Source organism: Balaenoptera borealis (genome assembly GCF_965194805.1).
Source record: "Balaenoptera borealis genome assembly, chromosome: X".
Taxonomy (NCBI): domain Eukaryota; kingdom Metazoa; phylum Chordata; class Mammalia; order Artiodactyla; family Balaenopteridae; genus Balaenoptera; species Balaenoptera borealis.
Genome location: NC_138881.1, coordinates 48,389,317 through 48,413,294, shown reverse-complemented (window position 1 = coordinate 48,413,294; position 23,978 = coordinate 48,389,317). Strand labels below are relative to the sequence as shown.

The 23,978-nt window shown below is 36.3% G+C and overlaps 2 protein-coding genes across 8 annotated transcripts in view; one reads left to right on the top strand and one right to left on the bottom strand.

The window, feature by feature from the left end:
• LOC309620349 (zinc finger X-linked protein ZXDB-like) overlaps window positions 1-23,978 on the top strand; it is a 962,758-nt gene that overhangs the window by 782,892 nt on the left and 155,888 nt on the right. The window lies entirely within an intron of this gene.
• KLF8 (KLF transcription factor 8) overlaps window positions 714-23,978 on the bottom strand; it is a 336,861-nt gene continuing 313,596 nt past the window's right edge. For 6 of the 7 annotated variants that reach the window (XM_082376699.1, XM_082376701.1, XM_082376703.1 and 3 more), the window contains one exon: window positions 714-6,244. In XM_082376699.1, the coding sequence (XP_082232825.1) occupies window positions 6,063-6,244 (182 nt within the window). In that variant the 3' untranslated portion in view covers window positions 714-6,062. The other variant, XM_082376705.1, reaches the window with a different exon arrangement.

Sequence of the window (23,978 nt, the reverse complement as noted above, 5' to 3'; positions counted from 1 at the left end):
CCAAACATACACCCTGCCTGGATGCCACAGAGGAAAATTCCCATTGAGAGAGAACATAGTAATCTCTAAGTGACCATGCTAACTGAGGCAGTTTTTGAGTATCTCCAGGGACCTAACAGACTTGAATATGAGAGATTGCTCACAATCTTAGTCTCACAGCCATGTCGCTGGAGCAAGAACTAGTATAAAATAGAGAAAAAACAGGGTGCTGCTCTAAAGTACTGAAATAAGAAGGCAGAGACATGAGTTATAAATACTAAAGCTTAATATACTGTTCTATAACTTCTTTAAACAAACAATGACCAAAAACAATCAATCATTTCACTGCAGGCTCCTTTCCCCAACACAAAAATGTACAGTCAATTTCTGGCACTGTTTTCCCACTGTGTCCTCCTGTCAAAAAACAAGGATGGACACCACTAGGGATTCTCTTCGTCTTTTTATTCAGAAATACAATGAAAACAGCACTGCATACAACATAGTTATAATGTCCAAAACAACTACTTATACTGATCCTGGGAAACATCTACTGGAAAGGAAGGAGAGTTTCTTAATAAACAAAATAGTGTCTCTCCCCCTGTCCCCAACCCACCACCAGAAAAAGAAATGGGAGGTAAAACCAGTATTTGAGAATCAAAGAAATATCTTGTCACTAGTATAAGTTCTATTCTCTTCCATCCCACTCCCACCCCAACCACCCCACCCCACTTCCCTTCTACCTATACTGTTCAGAATATAATAAGTGTGGAAAGACAAAATGTAACTGGTGGAGCTGGACTGGCCAAAGTTTGAAGGGCTGTGGGAGATTGCCTCTGTGCTTCTGACAGGGTGACATGTAATGTGGTCCAGGCAGAGTGAGGAAAGGGGAAGAATACAGCTTTTACAGCAATGGATTTTGTCTACTTATTCCCTTAGACCCTAATATGCTTTGAGTATAGAAACAGATGAGAATCCTATAGTTAGCAATGAAGAGAATGTAGGGAAAGTGAGAGGAAGAGATAATATTGCTTCCAGTGACCACTCTTCAATTATCCTTGTTACTTACGCAAATTTAGCTCTTTATCATCCAGGAAGCCTAATCCTCTCCTTTTTCTAGGGTAAATTTAGAGTACTATAATTATCATCATAATGGTAATCATAATACTTTGTTGTTCATTTAAGGATCACTTGTCATTTTTGCCAACATCCATTAATGAGAATCCTCACAACAATCCTGTGAGGTAGGTATTTGGATCCCCATTTTACAGATGGGTTAACTGAGGCACAGAGAGGTGATGTGACTTGCCTAAGGTCAATAAAGTGAGAGATGGGAAAATATGGAAGAGAGGTAACTTAGGGTGGCAACTCTATTGTCAGAGAGCCATATTTACCAGTGAGAAAAGACAGTGCTAAGTGTTTCTTTAAATTGGGCACACCTACTTTCTTCAGTGTACCTATTTCTATATAGATATTAACACACTAGGGAGGATCAATAATTTCCTTTGGCTTATTAAAGATTAGATCAATTCCCAATGGTTTTGTTCTTCAGAAAACCTTTTGAGGGCAGGATACACCCCAAGTTCCTGGAACTCAGGTCATAGAAATCTCTAACTCCTGAATTTTGCAGATCACTTTGTTTCAAAGAGCTCTTAGAATACTAAAGCTGTTACTATCATGTACATAAGCACTGTGCTCTAGATGTTCCCACAGGTGTACAGGCTAACAATTCAGATATCACTATACAGGTACTCTGGAGCTGAACAATTAAGTAAGTAGATGGCAACGCGTGGGAGCCAGGTTTCTCACTGTTGGAGTGGAAGGTTAGAGTGAACAAAGACAAAAGGCTAGGATAAGATGATCCATGTGGTAAGGGATTGGAGTTGGAGACATCAGTATGAACTCATGTTTAGCTTAATAAAGATATGGATGATTACCTACAGAAATATTTGTAGATATGTATATATAGATATACATGGGTTAGTGTACACACATATATTTCCTTGCTCTGTCAGCTGAGATGACCTAGAAGCAAAAATACAAGTAGCAACAAGCATACCTAATGCCCAGATCTTCGTTTCTAATACAATTCTCCATTAAAAGAAACCAGGACTCCTTAAAGAAATGGTTGATTACAGGATTCGGCAAAAAATATATACAAGATGAGCTTGCAGCATCTTGTAGTGCTGGAAAATAAAGGTGTGCTAAAAAAAAGATGGGGGTATGTCAAAAGAACATGGAAATCAACTCAAAAGAGTGCCCAATGACCAAAGCTGGAACAATTTGAGTAACAAAATAAGTTGCATTGGACTATAACCCAAAGTACAAAATAAATATCCATGAGTCCATACGGATACAAGAAAATGATTGCATAAATAAATGAGGGAGAAAAGACAATTCTACCATGCAGAAATCCAAATAATTTATGTAGATACTCACCCTCAAGCATGTAGTGCATAGCTAACCACTCCTTAAGTGTGGGCTGCACATAGTGATTTCCTTCCAAAGAGTACAGTATGGAAGGTGGGGCGGAGTACAGAGGAGAAACCTGACAAACACTATCTCAGCCAGGTGATCAAGATTAACATCTAGGTTATACGTCATGTTAATATGATGTGATGAAAATGGCAGTTCACCTCTGTGGTCTTCCTCCCCCAAACCCATAAGCTCAGTTTAATCATGAGAAAAACATCAGACAGATATTAATTGAGGGACCCCTCGAAACTGCCAAGGTCATAGGAAAAAAGGAAAGTCTGAGAAATTGTCACAACCAAGAGAAGCTTAAGGAGATATGACTACTAAATGTGATGTGGTATCCTGAACAGGATGCTGGAAAAGAAAAAGGATATTAGGTAAAAACTAAGAAAATCTGAATAAAGTTTGGACTTTAATTAATAATAATGTATAATTACTTCATTATTTGCAACAAATGTACATCTAATGAAAGATGTTAGTAATAGGGAAAACTGGGTTTGAGATATAAGGAAACTCTCTGTACTATCTTCAGAATTTTTCTGAAAATCTAAAACTGTTTTAAAATAAAAACATTATTTAAAAAGAATTTAAGAATTTATTCTCACAAACCTTTCTGTCTTGCCCATAATGCACTCCACCTAATGTACTCAGCAGTTCATATTCTTCATAGTTTTCCCTGAATTTTCCAATCATAATTATCAATAGTAATGTTCAATTGTCAATCATCTACAAATGGAGGAATTCCACTGCAATAAATTCCAAGGTATTATTCAACGCTATCAATCAAGGCCATTTTCCATGCCCTAGGCAACTGACCACATAATGGTGGTTTGCTGGTGTGAGCACAGTAAATTCAGTTCATTCCAAATGCTACCTAAGAGAGACAGTTCTTTTCCATCTCACTGTCTATTTAGCAAAGTTCTACTTGCTTTTGGTGTGGTACAGTATTATACTGTATTCGAGTACCTGTACTCCATGAAATACTCTTAATGAATGTTGATATATTTCTTAAAGAATATGGAAATAATTTGTAAAGATTTTATCATTATTTGCAGGGAAGAAGGCAATGAAAATAAGATTAGAATTGTTTCCTGACCATAGACAATTAATAAAGCATTAACAAAGTCCCTCATTACTTTGCAGGAAAAAATTTGAATAAAGGCTTAGAGATGTCAGGGATACCACTATTTGGAATCCTAATTTGATTATCCTAGTTAGTACAACACTATGTTTTATAGTCTTTATTTATAAATAGATCATATGCTCCAATGCAAAAGATCCTGATGGGCACAGGTCAGTTATGAACTCTGGAAAAAGAGTCTCAAATCCAAACTCTGGAGAAAATGGGTAAGCCCTTAGACTCTACTGTGAAATACCATATCAACTACTCAATTACAAGCTTAACTTATGTATGATGGTAATTCACCTTTAGCAAACTGTCTTACACCTGCATAGAAGTCCCCTTTAACAGATTGGCCCTAGATATTTCCTAGTGCTTTAACAATTAGTCTACAGTGTGGAACTTGCACACCAAAAGTCAGGGTAAAATCTATATCAAAATAACAAGACTAAAATAGTAAAAATCTACATATCATTTTGAAAAATACAGGTAGTCCTTAAATTTATGAGGGTTTATGGTCTGAAAAGACACTGTAACTTGAAATGAGGTAAATCAAACCTGAGATATTATAGAAAGTGTTAGAATAGAAAAATGGTGTTCCTAATGTTATATATCAACGACCACAAGCACATTTTACTTACCATTTAGTCAACTGTAAATGATTTTGTGAGTGGTCTAAAGTTTTCTGAAGCATAACATATAAACTTGGACAAATACTGCAACCAATCATGTAAATTTTTCTTTAATTTGGTTTAATAATGTGATCCCTGGGAGAATGGGTGTGCAGGTCTGTAAGGCCTCAAGGAAACATCTGGGGAAGGAATCTGACCCGCATTTGTCTCATCTGTAAAATATTAATGATGGGTAAGACTAGATAGTTAATAGTATCCCTTCTTGGTGCTAGAATTCTATGATTTAGTCAGACTAGGTGGCCTTGGGATGTAATAAACTGAAGTATCCAAGAGAGACTGGTTGAATATCTGCCAAGGAAAAGGGGTACCATATGAAGACAACCTTTTCCAGGAGAGAGGCTGTGTCCACAATTAAGTGATGTAAACCTCCCCTCCCTGACCCCAGGAGAGGAAACATGCCATGTGGAGGTAGATCTGAGGTCCGGGGCCTGGAACAGAGGGTTTTATGTCCCAGAGACTATTATAAAACCGTCTGATTGGGTAACCAAATGTGTATATTATGCAACATGTTTTGATGGCTAAAATAAATGGCTTAGATGTTCATAGCAGTTGCAGAACGTTGAATTGCTTTCTGTTTGTCAGTTTTCACTAAAAGCCTCTTATAGTTCCATTTGAAACATAGGAATGCATGCTAATAATGCCATGGACTTAACACATTTTTTTCTTCCAACCCCTCATCTCTGTATAACATGGCCCCAGTGTGTCATTTCTCATCATGAAATATGCACATAACAGTTGCTTTATGTAAACAGAAGAATAAACAGTACAGTGTAGCCCCTCAAGACACTGTCTCAACAGATTGCCATTTGAATGAGACTTGTGATTAGAGCACTCTTGATATCCTATCCAAAAAATGTCTTCCTCTATTTGTTTCCAGGATCATCCTAGGTCTACTTGTTCCTGCCACTGCCCAACTTACTCTCCTGGAACACTTTTTACCCTACTGGCATGTCAATGTGTGCTTTGAATTTTTGTCCAAATTTAACAAAACAAAGAATGTAATTGTGCAGCAAAATCTTTAATCCTGAAGGAGGAGGAGGAAGAAGAGAAGGAAAAGGAGAAGGACAAAAAGATCTGTTCATTCCCTTTGATGGACTAAAGAAGCAAGAAGCACCAGCACTGTCTGAAAACCAAACTGTAAGAACAAATAGGATTGGCTTTACAAAACCTTTGAGCTTGGTATGGGACTCAGCTTATTCACTGAGAATGTGCCCTATACTCAGGACCCAAATCCCTGTAAAACTTACCAGCCAACTACAATGTTATGCCCTCTTCTGTCTAGGAACTTGAAAAAAGTCAATTTAGGACACTACCAACCACTTTGATGTACTGATTCAGGAATATGGGTAAGAATTCTATAAAACAAGAGGAAAATAAGAACAAAAAGCAGCATATGTTTGTTCACAGCCTTGAATTTGATTCCTGTTTTCTTATTGTAGGAAAAATGTCCTATATCATAACAGGGACGGGAGGGGGGCAACCATGGGTGCCGCACTGGAATTCAACCCATGCGGAGGTTGAAAAAACTGGGGACTAGTCAGTGGAGAAATGAAGGTGGAATATAAAGAGTCCCCATGGAAGATCAGCTATCTTTTCCTCCAGTTTCGTCAGCCTGGCTCAGTGAACTGTTCCAATCCCATCCCAGAGGCAAGCTGAGTCAAAGAGGAAAAGATGGTCATGACCCCATTGCACGCACACGCGCACGCGCACACACACACACACACACACACACACACACACACACACATACACACACAAGAAAGAGACCAGTGCAGCTCTTCTAGTGCAGTCTGTGCCGCTCACATGGTGTCATGGCGCCGGCGGTGCAGAGACAGGTGGTCAGAGCGAGAAAAGCTACGATTGCAGTCTGTGCACCGGAAAGGCTTGATGCCTGTGTGCTTGCGGAAATGGCGGGTTAGCTCATCCGAGCGAGCAAATTTCCAGGAGCATCCATCCCAGGTGCATTTATAAGGCTTCTCTCCTAAAAAAGGGAATATGACAAAACAAAGGGAGTCAGATAAGAGACGTTTGGATTCCAAAAAGATAACAGAGTACATAACCTTTTATAACGTCAAAAAATTAAGCAATCACTTTAAAGACATGTTCTCTTTCACCTTTACTGAAGTCCCAAAGAGAAGCCACGATGGTTGAATGGAAAACACATAGGCTGTGCCTCAAACAGGCCTTTGCTTGAATCCTGGCTCTAGTACATAGTAGTTGTGTGACCTTAAATAAGTCACTTCTCCCTGGCTGGATCTCTGTTTTTTCATCTCTAAAGAGGGATAAAAATATCTCACAAGGTTGTATGAAACATTTTATCCTTTAAACACAGCCAGTAAATGATAAAACTGGGATCAAAACCCAAATCTTTGACATTTTCCACTATACCACACGGTAGTAACTGTATTTTCTCCTCTAATAGCTCCAAAAAAAGAATAGTCTAAAACAGAGCCATACACACAGGAAGAATGTGTGGTTCACTGGAATGGGTCTTCAGTTAAGACTACAGGCCTTTTTCTGTGAAAGATCAGAAACTCAATGGCATGGAATGGGGTGAGGAGAAGTGTCAAGTCAAACTTTTTGAAATAGTTACATGCTTGCTCAGTATCCCCAGGTTGCACCTGGGTTATATATGGAATATGTATGCTTTGGGTAGAAAACTATATGAAAAAAAAAGTAATATAAAAAACATTAACACAGTATAACCCCATAATGGTGTATATGCCACATAACACATATTTATATACTCAGAATAAAGGCAATATCAACACACTTAAATGTAAATTATGAGAGAAATTATTAACAGTGAGTGAATATCCGGAAAGTGAGGATGAGAATGAGAAGAGAAGATGAGAATGAGGTGAGAAGGGGACTTTCTCTTTTTACTTTTCACTTTTCTGTATTGTTGGAATGTTTTAAAAATCATGTAGCTGTATCTTATAATAAAAAGTAAAAAGGTAAGAAGCTATGAGCAAAAAATAAATATTAACTATGGTTAAGTTAAGGTTATGGGGTTAGGGTAACGATTGTTTTCTTTTTAATGTGTTCCTCTATTTCCCATCTTCTACGATGAGCATGTATAATCTTATAATCATAAATAAGAGATAATGAAGGTATTGGGTTGGCCAAAAAGTTCGCTCGGGTTTTTCTGTAACATCTTACGGAAAAACTCGAATGAACGTTTTGGCCAACCTGTACAAAATGCATTGGTATTTTAATGATCTTTCTTACTCTGGCTCTTTCTCCTCTTCTCCTTATAAATACTCCAGAGCATTTTATCTTATGTTGTTCTAAATTCTGGTGGCAATCTGGTTTGCATATGCTGTTTTTCAACTTACTGCTCAACACTTATCAATCCTCCTAAGTGCTTACTAATTAACTGTACAGCTTTCAAACAATGGGCAAAAGAATGGAATTCACTCTGACTCACAGTTGTGGACAATACCAAGGCAACTATTTTGAGGATTAAAGATGCCAATTACTAATCATTTCAATATACAGAAATTGCTGCATTAGCTGCTAAGAAGAATGAGATAGAGTTGGATGTAGTGAGAACAAAAGATGGCCAATGAAATGTTATAAAATGAAAAGAAAAAGCTACTGAATGGCTATGCGCCACACACATACACACACACAGAATAGGATCCCATTTATGTTTCCTAAACTTCTCTACCTCTGTGTCTCTGTGTCTGTCTCTCTGTTTCTCTCTCTCTCACTCTCACACACACACACACAACCCCCAAACAAAGAGAAAAGATCTGGAAGACTACACAGCAAATTACCAGTGGAAAGGAGAATGAGACTGTAGATGGTGTTTAGTGTGTAAATGGGATTTTTCAGTTTGGTCTATATAATTCTATTCCATCTCCACACCTCCAAACACTGCTATACATTTTGTTGCAATCTCTCAAGAATTTCTCCTACTTCTATCTTCTCTACAATCAAATGAAGAAAATTTGACTTGTAAAGCAGTGACACCCTGTGGTGACAAGAGCTCATTGTTAGAATACACAGATTACAGAATTCAACAAGGAGACCAATTTTTCCTATTGCAAAAGCTGTTACCTTTTTTTATCATTGAACAGGCTCCTGTTTGTGCTAATGCACTTCATGTGGCACAACTCAACTCATGACCTTTATCAATACATCATCGATATTGAAGAACAAAACATACATAGGGAAAATAATTAATAATATAAAATGTACATATCAGTTATGTGACAAAGTATGATATAAGTTCCAAGGCTTAATAATCTGTGGGCTAGTGTGAAGGCATTAAGCTTGAAACATGGGTAGGTTTGATGGGTAGAACAGTAGGTGAAAAGCAACCCAGTCAGTTGGGGGCATGGGCTGGTAGGAAGTACCATAAATGATGCATGGGCTCAGCCATCCTGAATTCTGTAAAAATCTTTACAGAAATTCCATGAGATGGTCCCTATTACAAAGGCCAGAGTAAAGAATTTGGATTTTAGCATGAAATTTAGTGACATACCAAAGAGGGGGGCAGCGAGAGTAGTCTGCCTCAGATATAGGCATTGACTATAAAGAATTTTAAAACAAAATAAACTATAAGTTTGCTCTTTGTTATCATCATGTTCCAGTTGTAAGTCAATGATAAGATACTCCTTCCAGCTATGACAGCTCCCACTGCCCTGTCCCTCTTGGTACACCACTGCCAGAAGGCAGTGGTTGGGGGGTGGGGGGAGTGTGCAACACTAAACATGTTTGAACTCCAGAGTGACTTGATCAAATTTGAACGTTGAAATGATCTAGCCATGATATGCAAGATGGATTACAATGAATACAAGGCTACTGGTGTAATCTATTGTCTGTCACATACAGGTACTCAAATCATTTATTGATTTGATGAAGGAATCAAGAATAAATGTAATAGAAGATTGAAGTAAATAAAATCAGAAATAAGAGAAGAGACATTACAATGGATGCCACAGAAATAAAAAGGATTATAAGGGACAATTATAAACAGTTATATGCCAAAAAACTAGACAACTTATAAGAAATGGATAAATTCCTAGAAACATAACCTACAGAAACTGAATTAAAACATAGTAAGCCTGAATAGATCAATAAAAAATAAGGAAATTGAATCAGTAATCAAAAATCTCTGAACAAAGAAAACCCCAGGACTAGAAGTCTTCACAAGTGAATTCTACGAAACATTCAAAGAATTTATACCAATTCTCTTTAAATCTTCCAAAAAATGGGAGAGGAGGGAACACTTCCAAACTCATTCCATGAGAACAGCATCACCCTGATATCAAAACCAAACAAAACACAAGATAAGAAAACTATAGGCCAATATCCTTGATGAATATACATGCAAAAATCTTCAACAAAATCCTAGCAAACTGAATTCAACTGTATATTAAAAGGATTATACACAATGATCAAGTTGGACTTATCCCTGGGATGATGCAAGGATGGTTCGATATACTTAAATCAATGAACGTGATAAAACACATTAACAAATTTAAGAAAAAATCTGCATGGTCATCTTAATAGATGGAGTAAAAGCACTTGAAAAAGTTCAATATCCATTCACAATTAAAATGCTCAACAAAATAGGTATATAAGAACTTACTTCAACACAAGACATACATGACAACAGCTAACATCATAATCAATAGCAAAAAACTAAAAGCTTTTGTCCTAAGCACAAGGTAAGGAAGCCGACTCTTCCCCTTTCTTTTCAACATAGTACTGGAACTCGTAGCCAGAGCATTATACAAGAAAAGGAAGTAAAAGGCACCCAAGATGCTCAACATTGCTAATTATTAGAGAAATGCAAATCAAAACTACAATGAGGTACCACCTCACACTGGTCAGAATGGCCATCATTAAAAAGTCTACAAACAACAAATGGTGGAGAGGGTGTGGAGAAAAGGGAACCCTCCTACACTGTTGGTGGGAATGTAAGTTGGTACAGCCACTATGGAAAACAGTATGGAGTTTCCTTAAAAAACTAAAAGTAAAGTCGCCATATGATCCAGCAATCCCATTCCTTGGCACATATCTGGACAAAACTAAAATTCAAAAAGATACATGCAACCCCTATGTTCATAGCAGCACTATTCACGATAGCCAAGACATGGAACAACTTAAATGTCCATAGTCAGATGAATGGATAAAGAAGATGTGGTACATATATACAATGTAATATTACTCAGCCATAAAAAAGAATGATATAATGCCATTTGCAGCAACATGGATGGACCTGGATATTATCATACTAAGTGAAGTAAGCAAGAGAAAGACAAATACCATATGGTATCATTTATATGTGGAATCTAAAATGTGACACAAATGAACCTATCTATGAAACAGAAATTGATTCACAGACATAGAGAACAGACTATGGCCAAAGGGGAGGGAATGTGGGGGAGGGATGGATTGGGAGTTTAGTGTTAGTAGATGCAAACTATTATATAGAGAGTAGATAAACAAGGTCTTACTGTATAGCACAGGGAACTATATTCAATATCCTGTGATAAACCATAATGGAAAATAATATAAAAAGAATGTATACATATGTATAACTGAAACACTTTGCTCTACAGCAGAAATTAATGCAACATTGTAAATCAACTACACTTCAGTAAAAGAAAGGCACCCAAAACAGAAAGGAAGAAAAAAGTTATCTTCATTTACAGATGATATGATCATATACATAAACAACACCAAATTTTAAACCAACAAAAAACTGACCTAATTAAAGAATTTAGAACTAATTAAAGAATTCAGTAAATTTGCAATATACAAAATCAAAAGAGAAAAATCACTCATGTTTCTAAACACAAACAACAAAGTATCTGAAACAGAAATGAAGGAAACAATACAATTCAAAATAGCTACAAAAAGAATAAAATACTTAGGAATAAATTTAACTAATGAGGTTAAAGACTTGTACACAGAAAATTATACAACACCGATGAAGGAAATTAAAGAAGGCACAGACATCTTTCCATCTGGAAAGATATTGCATGTTCTTGGATTGGTAAAATTAATATTGTTAAAATATCCATAACTCAAAATGACCTACAGATTCAATGTGACTCCTATCAAAACCCCAAAGGTGATCTTTACAGTAATAGAAAAAAGAATTCTAAAGTTCATGTGGAACTGCAAAAGACCCTGAATAGCCAAAGCGATTTTGATAAAAAAGAATAAGGTTGGAGGCATTCCAATTCCTGATTTCAAAATATATTACAAAGCTACAGTAATCAAAATAGTAAAGTACTGACATAAAAATAGAGACATAGACCAATGGAATAGAGAGCTCAGATAGAAATACATGCATCTACAGTCAATTGATCTTCAACAACGTGTCTATAACAAACAATGGGAGAAGAATGTCTTTGATGAATGGTGTTAGAAAAACTGGATATCCACATACAAAAGAATGAAATTGGACCCTTATCTCATATCATATACAAAAATAAACTCAAAATGGATTAACATCTAAAATGTAAAACCAGAAACCATAAAATTACAGAAGTAAACATAGGGGGAAGCTTCTTTTCTTTTATTGAAGTATAGTTGATTTACAATGTTGTGTTAGTTTCAGGTGTAGAGCAAAATGAACTGAATCATTTCACTGTACACCTGAAACTAATACAACATTGTAAATATATATATATAAATATATATATATATATTTGAAGTTATACTTATACATGTATATTTCTTACCAGATTATTTTCCGTTACAAGTTATTACAAGATACTGAATATAACTCCCTACGCTATGCAGTAGATCCTTGTTTCTTATCTATATTAAGTATAGTAGTTTGTATCTGTTAATCCCATAAATCTAAATTATCCCTCCCGTAATCCCTTCCCCTTTGGTAACCATAAGTTTGTTTTCTATGTCTGTGAGTCTGTTTCTCTTTTGTATATAGATTCTTTTGTATTACTTTTTAGATTCCACATGCAAGTGATATCATATACTTGTGTTTGTCTGACTTACTTCACTAAGTATAATGTTCTCTAGGTCCATCCATGTTGCTGCAAATGGCAATATTTCATTTTTATGGCTGAGTAATATTCCATTATATATATACCACATCTTCTTAAACCAATCCTCTGTTGATGGGTAACTGTTTTTTTTCCCATGTCTTGGCTATTGTAAATAGTGCTGCTATGAACATGGGGTCCACGTATCTTTTCAAATTAGAGTTTTTATCTTTTCTGGATATATAACCAGGAATGGGATTGCTGGATCATATAGTAGCTTTACTTTTAGTTTTTAAAGGAATCTCCATACTGTTTTCAACAGTGGCTGCACCAATTTACATTCCCACCAACAATATAAGAGGGTTCCCTTTTCTCCACACCCTCTCCAACATTTATTATTTGTAGATTTTGATGATAGCCATTTTGACCAGTGTGAGGTGATACCTCATTGTGGTTTTGATTTGCATTTCTCTAATAATTAGCAATGTTGAGCATCTTTTCATGTCCCTGATGGCCATCTGTATGTCTTCTTTGGAGAAATGTCTTTTTCAGTCTTCTGCCCATTTCTTGATTGGGTTGTTTGTTCTTTTGATATTGAGTTGTATGAGCTGTTTGTGTATTTTGGAAATTAACCCATTGTTGGTTGCATCATTTGCAAATATTTTCTTCAATTCCATAGGTTGTCTTTTCATTTTCTTTATGATTTTCATTGCTGTGCAAGAGATTTTAAGTTTAATTAGGTCCAACTTATTTTTTGCCTTTTTTCCTTTTGCATTGGGAGACTGATCTAAGAAAATGTTCCTATGATTTATGTCCAAGAATGTTTTGCCTATGTTCTCCTCTAGGAGTTGTATGGTGTCATGTCTTATATTTAGGTCTTTAAACCATTTTGAGTTTATTTTTGTATATGGGGTAATGCAGTGTTCTAATTTCATTGATTTACATTAAACTGTCCAACTTTCCCAACACCACTTGTTGAAGAGACTGTCTTTTCTCCATTGTATGTTCTTGCCTCTTTTGTCATAGATTAATTGACCATAGGAGTGTGGGTTTATTTCTGGGCTCTCTATTCTGTTCCACTGAGCTATATGTCTGTCTTTGTGCCAATACCACAGTGTTTGGTTTCCTGTAGCTTTTTAGTATAGTCTGAATTCTGGAAGGGTTATGCCTCCAGCTCTATTCTTTTGCCTCAGGATTGCTGTGCCAATTCTGGTTTTTGTAGTTCCATACAAACTTTAGGATTATTTGCTCTAGTTCTGTGAAAAATGTCATGGGTACTTTGAGAAAGATTGCATTAAATCTGTAGATTGCTTTGGGTAATATGGTCATTTTAACAATATTAATTCCTCTAATCTAAGAGCATGGAATATCTTTCAATTTCTTTGAATCCTCTTCAATTTCCTTTATGAATGTTTTATAGTTTTCACCTCCTAGGTTTAGATTATTCCTAAAGCTTTTTGATGTGACTTTAAATGGTATTCTTTCATTGTTAGTGTAAAGAAATGCAACAGATTTCTGTATATTAATCTTGTATCCTGCTAACTTTCTTAATTCATTTGTTAGTTCTAATAGTTTTTGTGTGGAGACTATAGGGTTCTCTCTCTATATAGATGATCATTTCACCTGCAAATAGTGACAGTTTTATCTCTTCTTTTCCAAGTTAGATACTTTTTATTTCTTTTTCTTGTCTTATTGTGGTGGCCAGAAATTCCAATACTATGTTGAATAGAATTGGTGAGAGTCGGCGTCCTTGTCTTGTTCCTGAATTTAGCTTGAAGGCTTTCAGCTTTTCACCATTGAGTATTGCATTGGCTGTGAGTTTGTTATAAATGGTTTTTAATATGTTGAGAAACATTCTCCCTATACCCACTTTTGTGAGTTTTTATCATGAATGGATGTTGAATTTTGTCACATGCTTTCTCTGCCTCTATTGAGATGATCATGTGGTTTTTGTCTTCCCTTTTGTTAATGTGGTGTATCACACTGATTGATTTGCAAATGTTGAATCATCTGGAATGAATCCAACTTGATTATGGTGCATGATCCTTTTTAGGCATTGTTGGATTTGGTTTGCTAGTATTTTGTTAAGGATTTTTGCCTGAATATTCATCAAAGACATTGGCCTGTAATTTTCTTTTTCTTTTTCTTTTTTTGTACTGTCTTTGGTTTTGGTATCAGGGTGATGGTGGCTTCATAGAATGAATTTGGGAGTGTTCCATCCTCTTAAATTTTTGGGGAATGGTTTCAGAGGGATAGGTATAAGCTCTTCTTTGTATGTTTGATAGAATTCCCCAGTGAAGTCATCTGTACCTGGACTTTTGTTTGCAGGGAGTTTTAAAAATTACAAATTCTATTCCACTTCTAGTGATTAGTCTGTTCAAATTATCTGTTTCTTTTTGAATCACTTTTGGCAAGCTGTATGTTTCTAGAAACTTGTCCATTTCCTCCAGGTTGTCCACCTTTTTGGTACATAACTTTTCATAGTATTCTCTTATAATGTTTTTTATGTCTGTGTTATCAGGTATTTCTCCTCTTTCATTCCTTATTTTATTTATTTGGGTCCTCTCTCTTTTCTTCTTGGTGAGCATGGCTAGATTTTGTTGATTTTGTTTATCTTAAAAAACAAACAAAAAAACCCCCAAAAAACAGCTCTTGGTTTTATTGACATTTTCTATTATTTAAAAATATATATTTTATTTTTTTCCCCTCCAATCTTCATTATTTCTTTCCTTCTGCTGACCATTGGTTTTGTTTGTTCTTCTTTTTTGAAATTCTTTTAGGTAGTAGGTTAGGTTGTTTATTTGATTATTCTTGTTTCTTGAGGAAGTCCTGTATTGCTATGAACTTGCCTCTTAGAACTGCTTCTGCTGCATCCGATACATTTTGTGAGGTTGTGTTTTCATTTTTGTTTGTCTTTAGGTATTTTCTGATTTCTTCTTTGATTTCATCTTTGACCCATTGGTTATTTTAGTAGCATGTTTATTTTCCTCGTGTTTGTTCTGTTTCTGTTCTTCTTTCTGTGTTTAATTTCTAGATTCACACTGCTGTTGTCAGAAAAGATGCTTGAAATTATCTCCATCCTCTTAAATTTATGAGGCTTGTTTTGTTACCTAGTATATGATCTACCTTAGAGAACATTCCATGCACACTTGAAAAGAATGTGTATTTTGATGTTTTGCCTTGTTTTGTTTTTTGGATATTGTGTCTTGTAGATATCAGTTAAGTTCAACTGGTCTGCTGTGTCGTTTAGGACCTCTGGTGCCTTATTGAATTTTCTGTCTAAATGATCTGTCCATTGGTGTCAGTGGTTATTAAAGGCCCCTAATATGGTTGTATTACTGTCCCTTTCTCCCTTTATGTCCCTTAGTATGTATTTTATATATTTAGGTGCTCCAATATAGGGTGCATAAATTTAACAAGTGTAATATTATCTTCTTGTATTGATCCCTTTATAATTTATGATGTCTTTCTTTTTCTTTCTTTATGACATTTGTTTAATAAACCTACAACCAAGAATACTCTAACGAGCAAGGCTTTCATTCACATTCGATGGAGAAATCAAAAGCTTTACAGACAAACAAAAGCTAAGAGGATTCAGCACCACCAAAGCATCTTTACAACAATTGCTAAAGGAGCCTCTCTAGGCAAGAAAGACAAGAGAACAGAACAAAAGAGGAAGGGAAGAAAAAAGACCTACAAAAACAAACCCAAAACAATTAGGAAAATGGCAATAGGAACATACATATTGATAATTACCTTAAATGTAAATAGATTAAATGCTCCAACCAAGAGACATAGACTGGCTGAATGGATACAAGAACAAGAATTATATGTATGCTGTCTACAAGAGACCCACATCAGACCTAGCGACACATACAGACTGAAAGTGAGGGGATGGAAAAACAAATTCCATGCAAATGGAAACCAAAAGAAAGCTGGGGTAGCAATACCCATATCAGACAAAATAGGCTTTAAAAAAAGGCTGTTGCAAGAGACAAGGAAGGACACTACATAATGATCAAGGGATCAATCCAAGGAGAAGATATAACATTTGTATATATTTATGCACCCAACATAGCAGAATATCAATACATAAAGCAAATACTAACAACTGTAAAAAGGGAAATCAACAGTACCACAATAATAGTGGGGGACCTTAACACCCTACTTACACCAATGGACGGATTATGCAGGCAGAAAATTAATCAGGAAACACATGCCTTAAATGACACATTAGACCAGATAGACTTAATTGATATTTATAGGACATTTCATCCAAAAGCAGCAGAATACACTTTCTTCTCAAGTGCATGTGGAACATTCTGCAGGATAGACCACACCTTGGGTCACAAATGAAGCCTTGGTAAATTTAAGAAAATTGAAATGATATCAAGCATCTTTTCCAACTACAATGCTATGAGATTAAAAATCAATTACAGGAAAAAAACTGTAAAAAACACAAACACAAGGAGGCTAAACAATATGCTACTAAATAACCAATGGATCACTGAAGAAATCAAAGCGGAAATCAAAAAATACCTGGAAACAAATGACAATGGAAACATGATGACCCAAAACCTATGGGATGCAGCAAAAACAGTTCTAAGAGGGAAGTTAATAGCAATACAATCCTACCTCAAGAAACGAGAAAAATCACAAATAAACAATCTGACCTTACACCTAAAGCAACTAGAGAAAGAAGAACAAACAAAACTCAAACTAAGAAGGAAAGAAATCATAAAGATCAGAGCAGAAATAAATGAAATAGAGAGAAAGAAAATAGCAAAGATCAATGAAACTAAAAGCTAGCTCTTTGAGAAGATAAATGAAATTGATAAAACTTTATCCAGACTCACCAAGAAAAAGGGGGAGAGAATTTAAATCATAAAATTGGAAATAAAAAGGGAGAAGTTACAACTGGCACCACAGAAATACAAAGGATCATAACATACTACTACAGGCAACTATATGCCTGTAAAATGGACAACCTGAAAGAAATAGACAAATTCTTAGAAAGGTAAAACCTTCCAAGACTGAACCAGGAAGAAATAGGAAGTATTAACAGACCAATCACAAGTAATGAAATTGAAACTGTGATTAAAAATCTTCCAACAAACCAAAGTCCAGGACGAGATGGCTTCACAGGCGAATTCTATCAAACATTTAGAGAAAAAACACTTATCCTTCCCAAACTCTTCTAAAAATTGCAGAGGAAGGAACATTCTCAAGCTCATTCTATGAGGCCAATATTACCCTGATACCAAAACCAGAGAAAGATATCACACAAAATAAAATTACAGGTCAATATCACTGATGCACATAAACGCAAAAATCCTCAAAAAAACAAACAAACAGGCAAACAGAATCCAACAACACATTAAAAGAATCATACACCCTGATCAAGTGGGACTTATCCCAGAGATGCAAGGATTCTTCAATATACACAAAACAATCAATGTGATACACCATATTAACAAACTGATGAATAAAACCCATATGATCAACTCAATAGATTCAGAAAAAGCTTTTGACAAAATTCAACAATGATTTATGATAAAAGCTCTCCAGAAAGTGAGCATAGAGGGAACCTATCTCAACGTAATAAAGGTCATATGTGACAAACCCATAGCAAACATCATTCTCAATGGTGAAAAACTGAAAGCATTTCCTCTTAGATCAAGAACAAGACAAGGATGTCCACTCTCACCATTATTATTCATCATAGTTTTGGAAGTCCTAGCCATGGAAATCAGAGAAGAAAAATAAATAGAAGGAATCCAAACTGGAAAAGAAGTAAAAATGTCACTGTTTGCAGATGACATGATACTATACATAGAAAATCCTAAAGATGCCACCAGAAAACTTCTAGAGCTAATCAGTGAATTCAGTAAAGTGGCAGGTTACAAAATTGATACACAAAATCCCTTGCATCCCTATACACTAACAATGAAAGATCAGAAACAGAAATTAAGAAAACAATCCCATTTACCGTTACAGCGAAAAGAATAAAATACCTAGGAATAAACTTACCTAAAGAGACAAAAGACCTGTCCTCAGAAAACTATAAGATACTGATGAAAGAAATCAAAGTTGGCACAAACAGATGGAGATATATAAGATATTCTTGGATTGGAAGAATCAATATTGTCAAAATGACTATACTACTCAAAGCAATCTACAGATTCAGTGCAATTCCTTGTAAATTACCAAGGGCATTTTTCACAGAATTAGAACAAAAAATTTTACAGTTTGTATGGAAACACAAAAGAGCACAAATAGCCAAAGCTATCTTGAGAAAGAAAAACAGATCTGGAGGAATCCGGCTCCCTGTCTTCAGGCTATACTACAAAGCTATAGTAATCACGACTGTATGGTATTGGTGCAAAAACAGTAATATAGATCAAGGGAATAGGATATAAAGCCAAGAGATAAATCCATGCACCTCTGGTCACCTAATCTATGACAAAGGAGGCAAGAATAAAAAATGGAGAAAAGACAGTCTCTTCAATAAATGGTGCTGGGAAAACTGGACAGCTACATGTAAAAGAATGAAGTTAGAACACTCCCTAACACCATACAGAAAAATAAACTCAAAATGGATTAAAGACCTGAATGTAAGCCTGGACACTATAAAAGTCTTAGAGGAAAGTATAGGCAGAACACTCTTTGACATAAATTGCAGCAGACCTTTATTCATCTACCTCCTAGAGTAATGAAAATAAAAAGAAAAATAAGCAAAAGGGATCTAATTTAACTTAAAAACTTTTGCATAGCAAAGGAAACCTTCAAAAAAAATGAAAAGACAACCCACAGAATGGGAGAAAATATTTGCAAATGAAACAACTGACAAGAGATTAATTCCAAAATATACAAACAGGTCATAGAGCTCAATATCAAAAACACAAATAACCCAAACAAAAAATGGGCAGAAGATCTAAATAGACATTTCTCTAAAGAAGGCATACAAATGGCCAAAATGCACATTAAAAAAGATGCTCAACCTTAGTAATTATTAGAGAACTGCAAATCAAAACTATAATGAGGTACCAACTCACACCATTCAGAATGGCCATCATCAAAAAATCTACAAACAATAAATGTTGGAGAGGATGTGGAGAAAAGATAAGCCTCCCACACTGTTGGTGGGAATGTAAATTGGTACAGCCACTATGAGAACAGTACAGAGATTCCTTAAAAAACTAAAAATAAAACTACCATATGACCCAGCAATCCCACTCCTAGGCATATACCCAGAGAAAACCATAATTCAAAAAGATACATGCACCCCAATATTCATTGAAGCAGTATTTACAATAGCCATGACATGGAAGCAACCTAAATGTCTTTCAAAAGACGACTGGATAAAGAAGATGTGGTACATATATGCAATGGAATATTACTCAGCCATTAAAAAGAATAAAATAATGTCATTTGTAGCAACATGGATGGACCTGGATATTATCACACTAAGTGAAGTAAGTCAGAGAAAGACAAATATTATATTACATCACTTATATGCAGAATCAAAAAGAAATGATACAAATGAACTTATTTACAAAACAGGAACAGACTCACAGACTTAGAGAATGAACTTTTGGTTGTCAAGGGGGAAAGGTAGCAGGGAGGGATAGTTAAGGAGTTTGGGATTGACATGTACACACTGCTTTATTTAAAAAAAAAATAATAATGAGTTATCAGAAGTAGTGTTCAAAGCATTACTAATAAAATGCTAAATGAACTTGCGAAAAGAACAGATGAACATATTAGAATTTCATGAGAAACTAGAAAATATTTTAAAAAACAGTCAGAACTGAAGAATATAATAACTGAAATTAAAAATTCACTAGAAAAAAATAACAGCAGACTAAGTGATACAGAAAAATGTGTAAGTGATCTGCAAGGTAGAATAATGGAAATCACCCAATCAGAACAGCAAAAAGAAAAACAATTAAAAAAAATTAAGGTAGTTTAAGGGACCTTTGAGACAATATCAAATGTTCTAACATTCACAATATAGGGCTTCTGGAAGGGGAAAAGAGAGAGAAAGTGTCAAAAATGAATTTGATGAAATTGCAGCTGAAAACTTCCCAAATGTGAAGAAGGAAACAGATATCCAGGTACAGAAAGCACATAGAGTCCTAAACAAGATGAATGCAAAGAGATCCATACCAAGACATTTCATAATGAAAATGGAAAAAATTAAACATAAAGAGAGAATTCTAAATGCAGCAAGAGGGGGATTGATCAAGATGGAGGAGTAAGAGGACATCGAGCTCATCTTCGCCATGAACACAACAAAAATTCAACTATACATGGAACAAGTCACATGGAAAGCTAGCTGAAAACTGGCAGAAAGACTCCTATACAACCAAGGCTGTTAGAAAGATCCACATATAATGTGGTAGGAAGGAAAGAAAAGTGATTAGGTCAGGATCTGTGCCCCTGGGAAGGGCCTCAGAAGGAAGGGGAGAATGCACCAGCCCTTGGAAATGAGCCATGAGAGCCACAGATTGGGCACCCAAGTCCTGGACTCCTGAGCGGGAGAGATGAGCTCACTTGGTTGGTTGGAGGAATGATTGGACTAACAGGAGGGCTGTGGGAAGCCTGGACTTCACTAGTGATAAGCATGTGTGTATGCTGGCTTGCCTCTGAGGCAGGATGGAGAGAAGACTGATCTAATGGTTGCCAGGTTTCCATGGCCTTCTCTGCATGCATCCCAGCCTGAACCCAGCAAATGCTTTGGCCTGCTCACTTCTTGTCACAGTGCCGCACTGGATCTATGGTTGCCATGACCAGGAAGAAGACTTGGTTGTAGAATGCAGAGGCTACTGATTCCCAGAGGAGAGCCTGTGTAGAGTAGTGGTAGCTATTGTTAGTGCTTACTCAAGCAGTGCATCAGATGTAGCCCAAAACTCTGACAGCAGCCGCTCTACCACAGCTCATGCCCTGTATATGCTGAGAATCCCCACAGGACTCCCACCTGCCCTGCATTATGATTCCGCAACTGGGTGGGTGCAGCAGAAGCTGGGGACTAAATCAGCTGTGAGGGACAAAGGGGACTTCCATCCAATGCTCTGTCTGAGCCAAGCAAGGCAAACAATTGTGGGTGCCTCCACAGGCAGTAAAATGGAGATAGCTTCAACCTCTGTCTGTAGCTGACACGAGCCTAGAGCTTGCACAGAGTCACATTGCTTCAGCACTCTGCCCCTCTGGGACAAGGACCGCAATCCTGGGAGAAGGGAAAACACACACTTAAACAGAGACAGCTCAAGCCTGACCCTCAGGGCTTCTGCTCCAGCAACATGGGATCAGACCCCACCCCTGATAGGGCCATGATGGCTACTGAGCAGAGGGGAAGTTCCACCTCACACCCAGCTCCATCTCTAGCTTCTCCATCTCCAGCCCCACCAAAGTGATAGCTGCCAGCACACCCTGGGGAAAGAAATGACTTGCATCCACATCAAATCCAGCTCTCCAAGCAAAGGCATTGGGCACACACATTCTGTACAGGGCACTCCCACATAAGAACACCCCTTCAAGAAAGTAATAGGTAACTGTTTCACCTAAATTAATAGAGACAGAGAAATTTAAGCAAAATGAAAAGGCAGAGGAACTGCTCTCAATCAAAAGAGCAAGAGAATATACCTGAAAAAAATGAATAATGAAACAAACAATTTGACAAATAAAGAATTCAAAGCATTGGTAACAAAAATGTTAAGTAAATTAGGGAAGATTATAGATGAACACAGTAAAAATTTTAACAAGTACAAAACATTTAAAAAGCCCCATTCAGAACTGAAGAATTAAATAAGTGAAATAAAAAACACACTAGAAGGAATGAATAGCAAATTAAGTGATACATAAGAACACATAAGTGATCTGGAAGGTAGAATAATGGAAATCACCCAATCAGAACAGCAAAAGGAAAAACAAATTTAAAAATAAAAATAGTGTAAAATATCTGGGATAACATTAAGCATAGCAACATTCACATTATAGGGGTCTCAGAAGAAGAAGAGAGAGAGAAGGGGATTGAAGATGTATTTGAGTAAATTATGGCTGAAAACTTCCCAAACTTAAAGATGGAAACAGATATACAAGTACAGGAAGCACAGAGGGTACCAAACTAGATTAACCCAAACAGATCTACACCAAGACATACCATATTTTTACAAATAACAAAAGTTAAAGACAGAATTATACAGGAATCAATAGAAAAACAAAATCATATACAAGGGAACCTCCATAAGACTATCAGCTAATTTCTCTGCAGAAACTTTGGAGGCAAGAAAGGAGTGGTATAATATATTCAAAGTGTTGAAAGGGAAAAAAACCCTGCAACCTATGATACTCTACCCAGCAAGATTATCATTCAGAATCAGAGAGATAAAGAACTTCTCAGACAAGAAAAAACTAAAAGAGTTCATCAATACTAAACCTACCAAAAAAGAAATGTTAAAGGGTCTTCTCTAAGTGGAAAAGAAGTAAGAGTCTATTATAAAGGGAAAATCCCACCAGGAAAGGCAAATATATAGTAAGGATTGAAGATCAACCAATTAAGTAAGCCAGTACAAAGATTAAAAAGACAACAAATTATAAAAGCAACTATAACTACATAAACAGTTAAGAGATAAACATGAAGATGCAAAATATGACGTCAAAAAACCCAAAATGTTGGGGAAGGAAGTAAAAAATGCTGATTTTTTAGAATGTGTTTGAACTTAAACGACTGAGTTTAATTTTTTTTTTTTTTAATTTTTGGCTGCGTTGGGTCTTCGCCTCTGCGCGAGGGCCCTCTCCAGTTGCGGCAAGCGGGGGCCACTCCTCATCGTGGTGCGTGGGCCTCTCACTATAGCGGCCTCCCCCGCTGCGGAGCACAGGCTCCAGACACGCAGGCTCAGCAATTGTGGCCCACGGGCCCAGCCGCTCCGCGGCATGCGGGATCCCCCCAGACCAGGGCTCGAACCCGCGTCCCCTGCATTGGCAGGCAGACTCCCAACCACTGCGCCACCAGGGAAGCCCACGACTGAGTTTAAAAGAGTAGATATAGTTATAAATTAACATATATGAACCCCATGCTAACCACAAATCAAAAACCTATGGTAGAGACCAAAAAAATAAAAAATAAGGGAATACAATAATACTACTTAAAAAAAATCATCAAACCACAAGGGAAGAAAAACAGAAGAAGAAATGAACAGAGAACTACAAAAACAAACAGAAAACAAGTAATAAAATGGGAATAAGTACATACTTATCAATAACTACTTCAGATGTCAACGGACTAAATGCTCCAATAAAAAAGTATGGTGACTGAATACCAGAACAAGACCCATGTGTATGCTGCTTACAAGATACTCACTTCAGAGTTAAACACACACACAGATGGAAACTGAGGGGTTGGAAAAAGATATTTCATACAAATGGAATAAATATGACAGTAGAGGTAGCAATACTCAAAGACAAAAGAGACTTTTAAAAAAAGGCCATAACCAAAGACAAACAAAGGCATTATATAATGATAAAGGAATCAATACAAGAAGATGATATTTTGTTAACATATAAGAACCCAATATGGGAGCACCTAAATACATAAAACAAAATGACAATAATTCAATAATAGCAGGGGACTTTAACACTCCACTTATAGCAATTGACAGACCATTTGTACAGAAAATCAATAAGGCAACAGTGGTCTTAAATGACACAATAGTCCAGTTGGACTTAATAGATATCTATAGG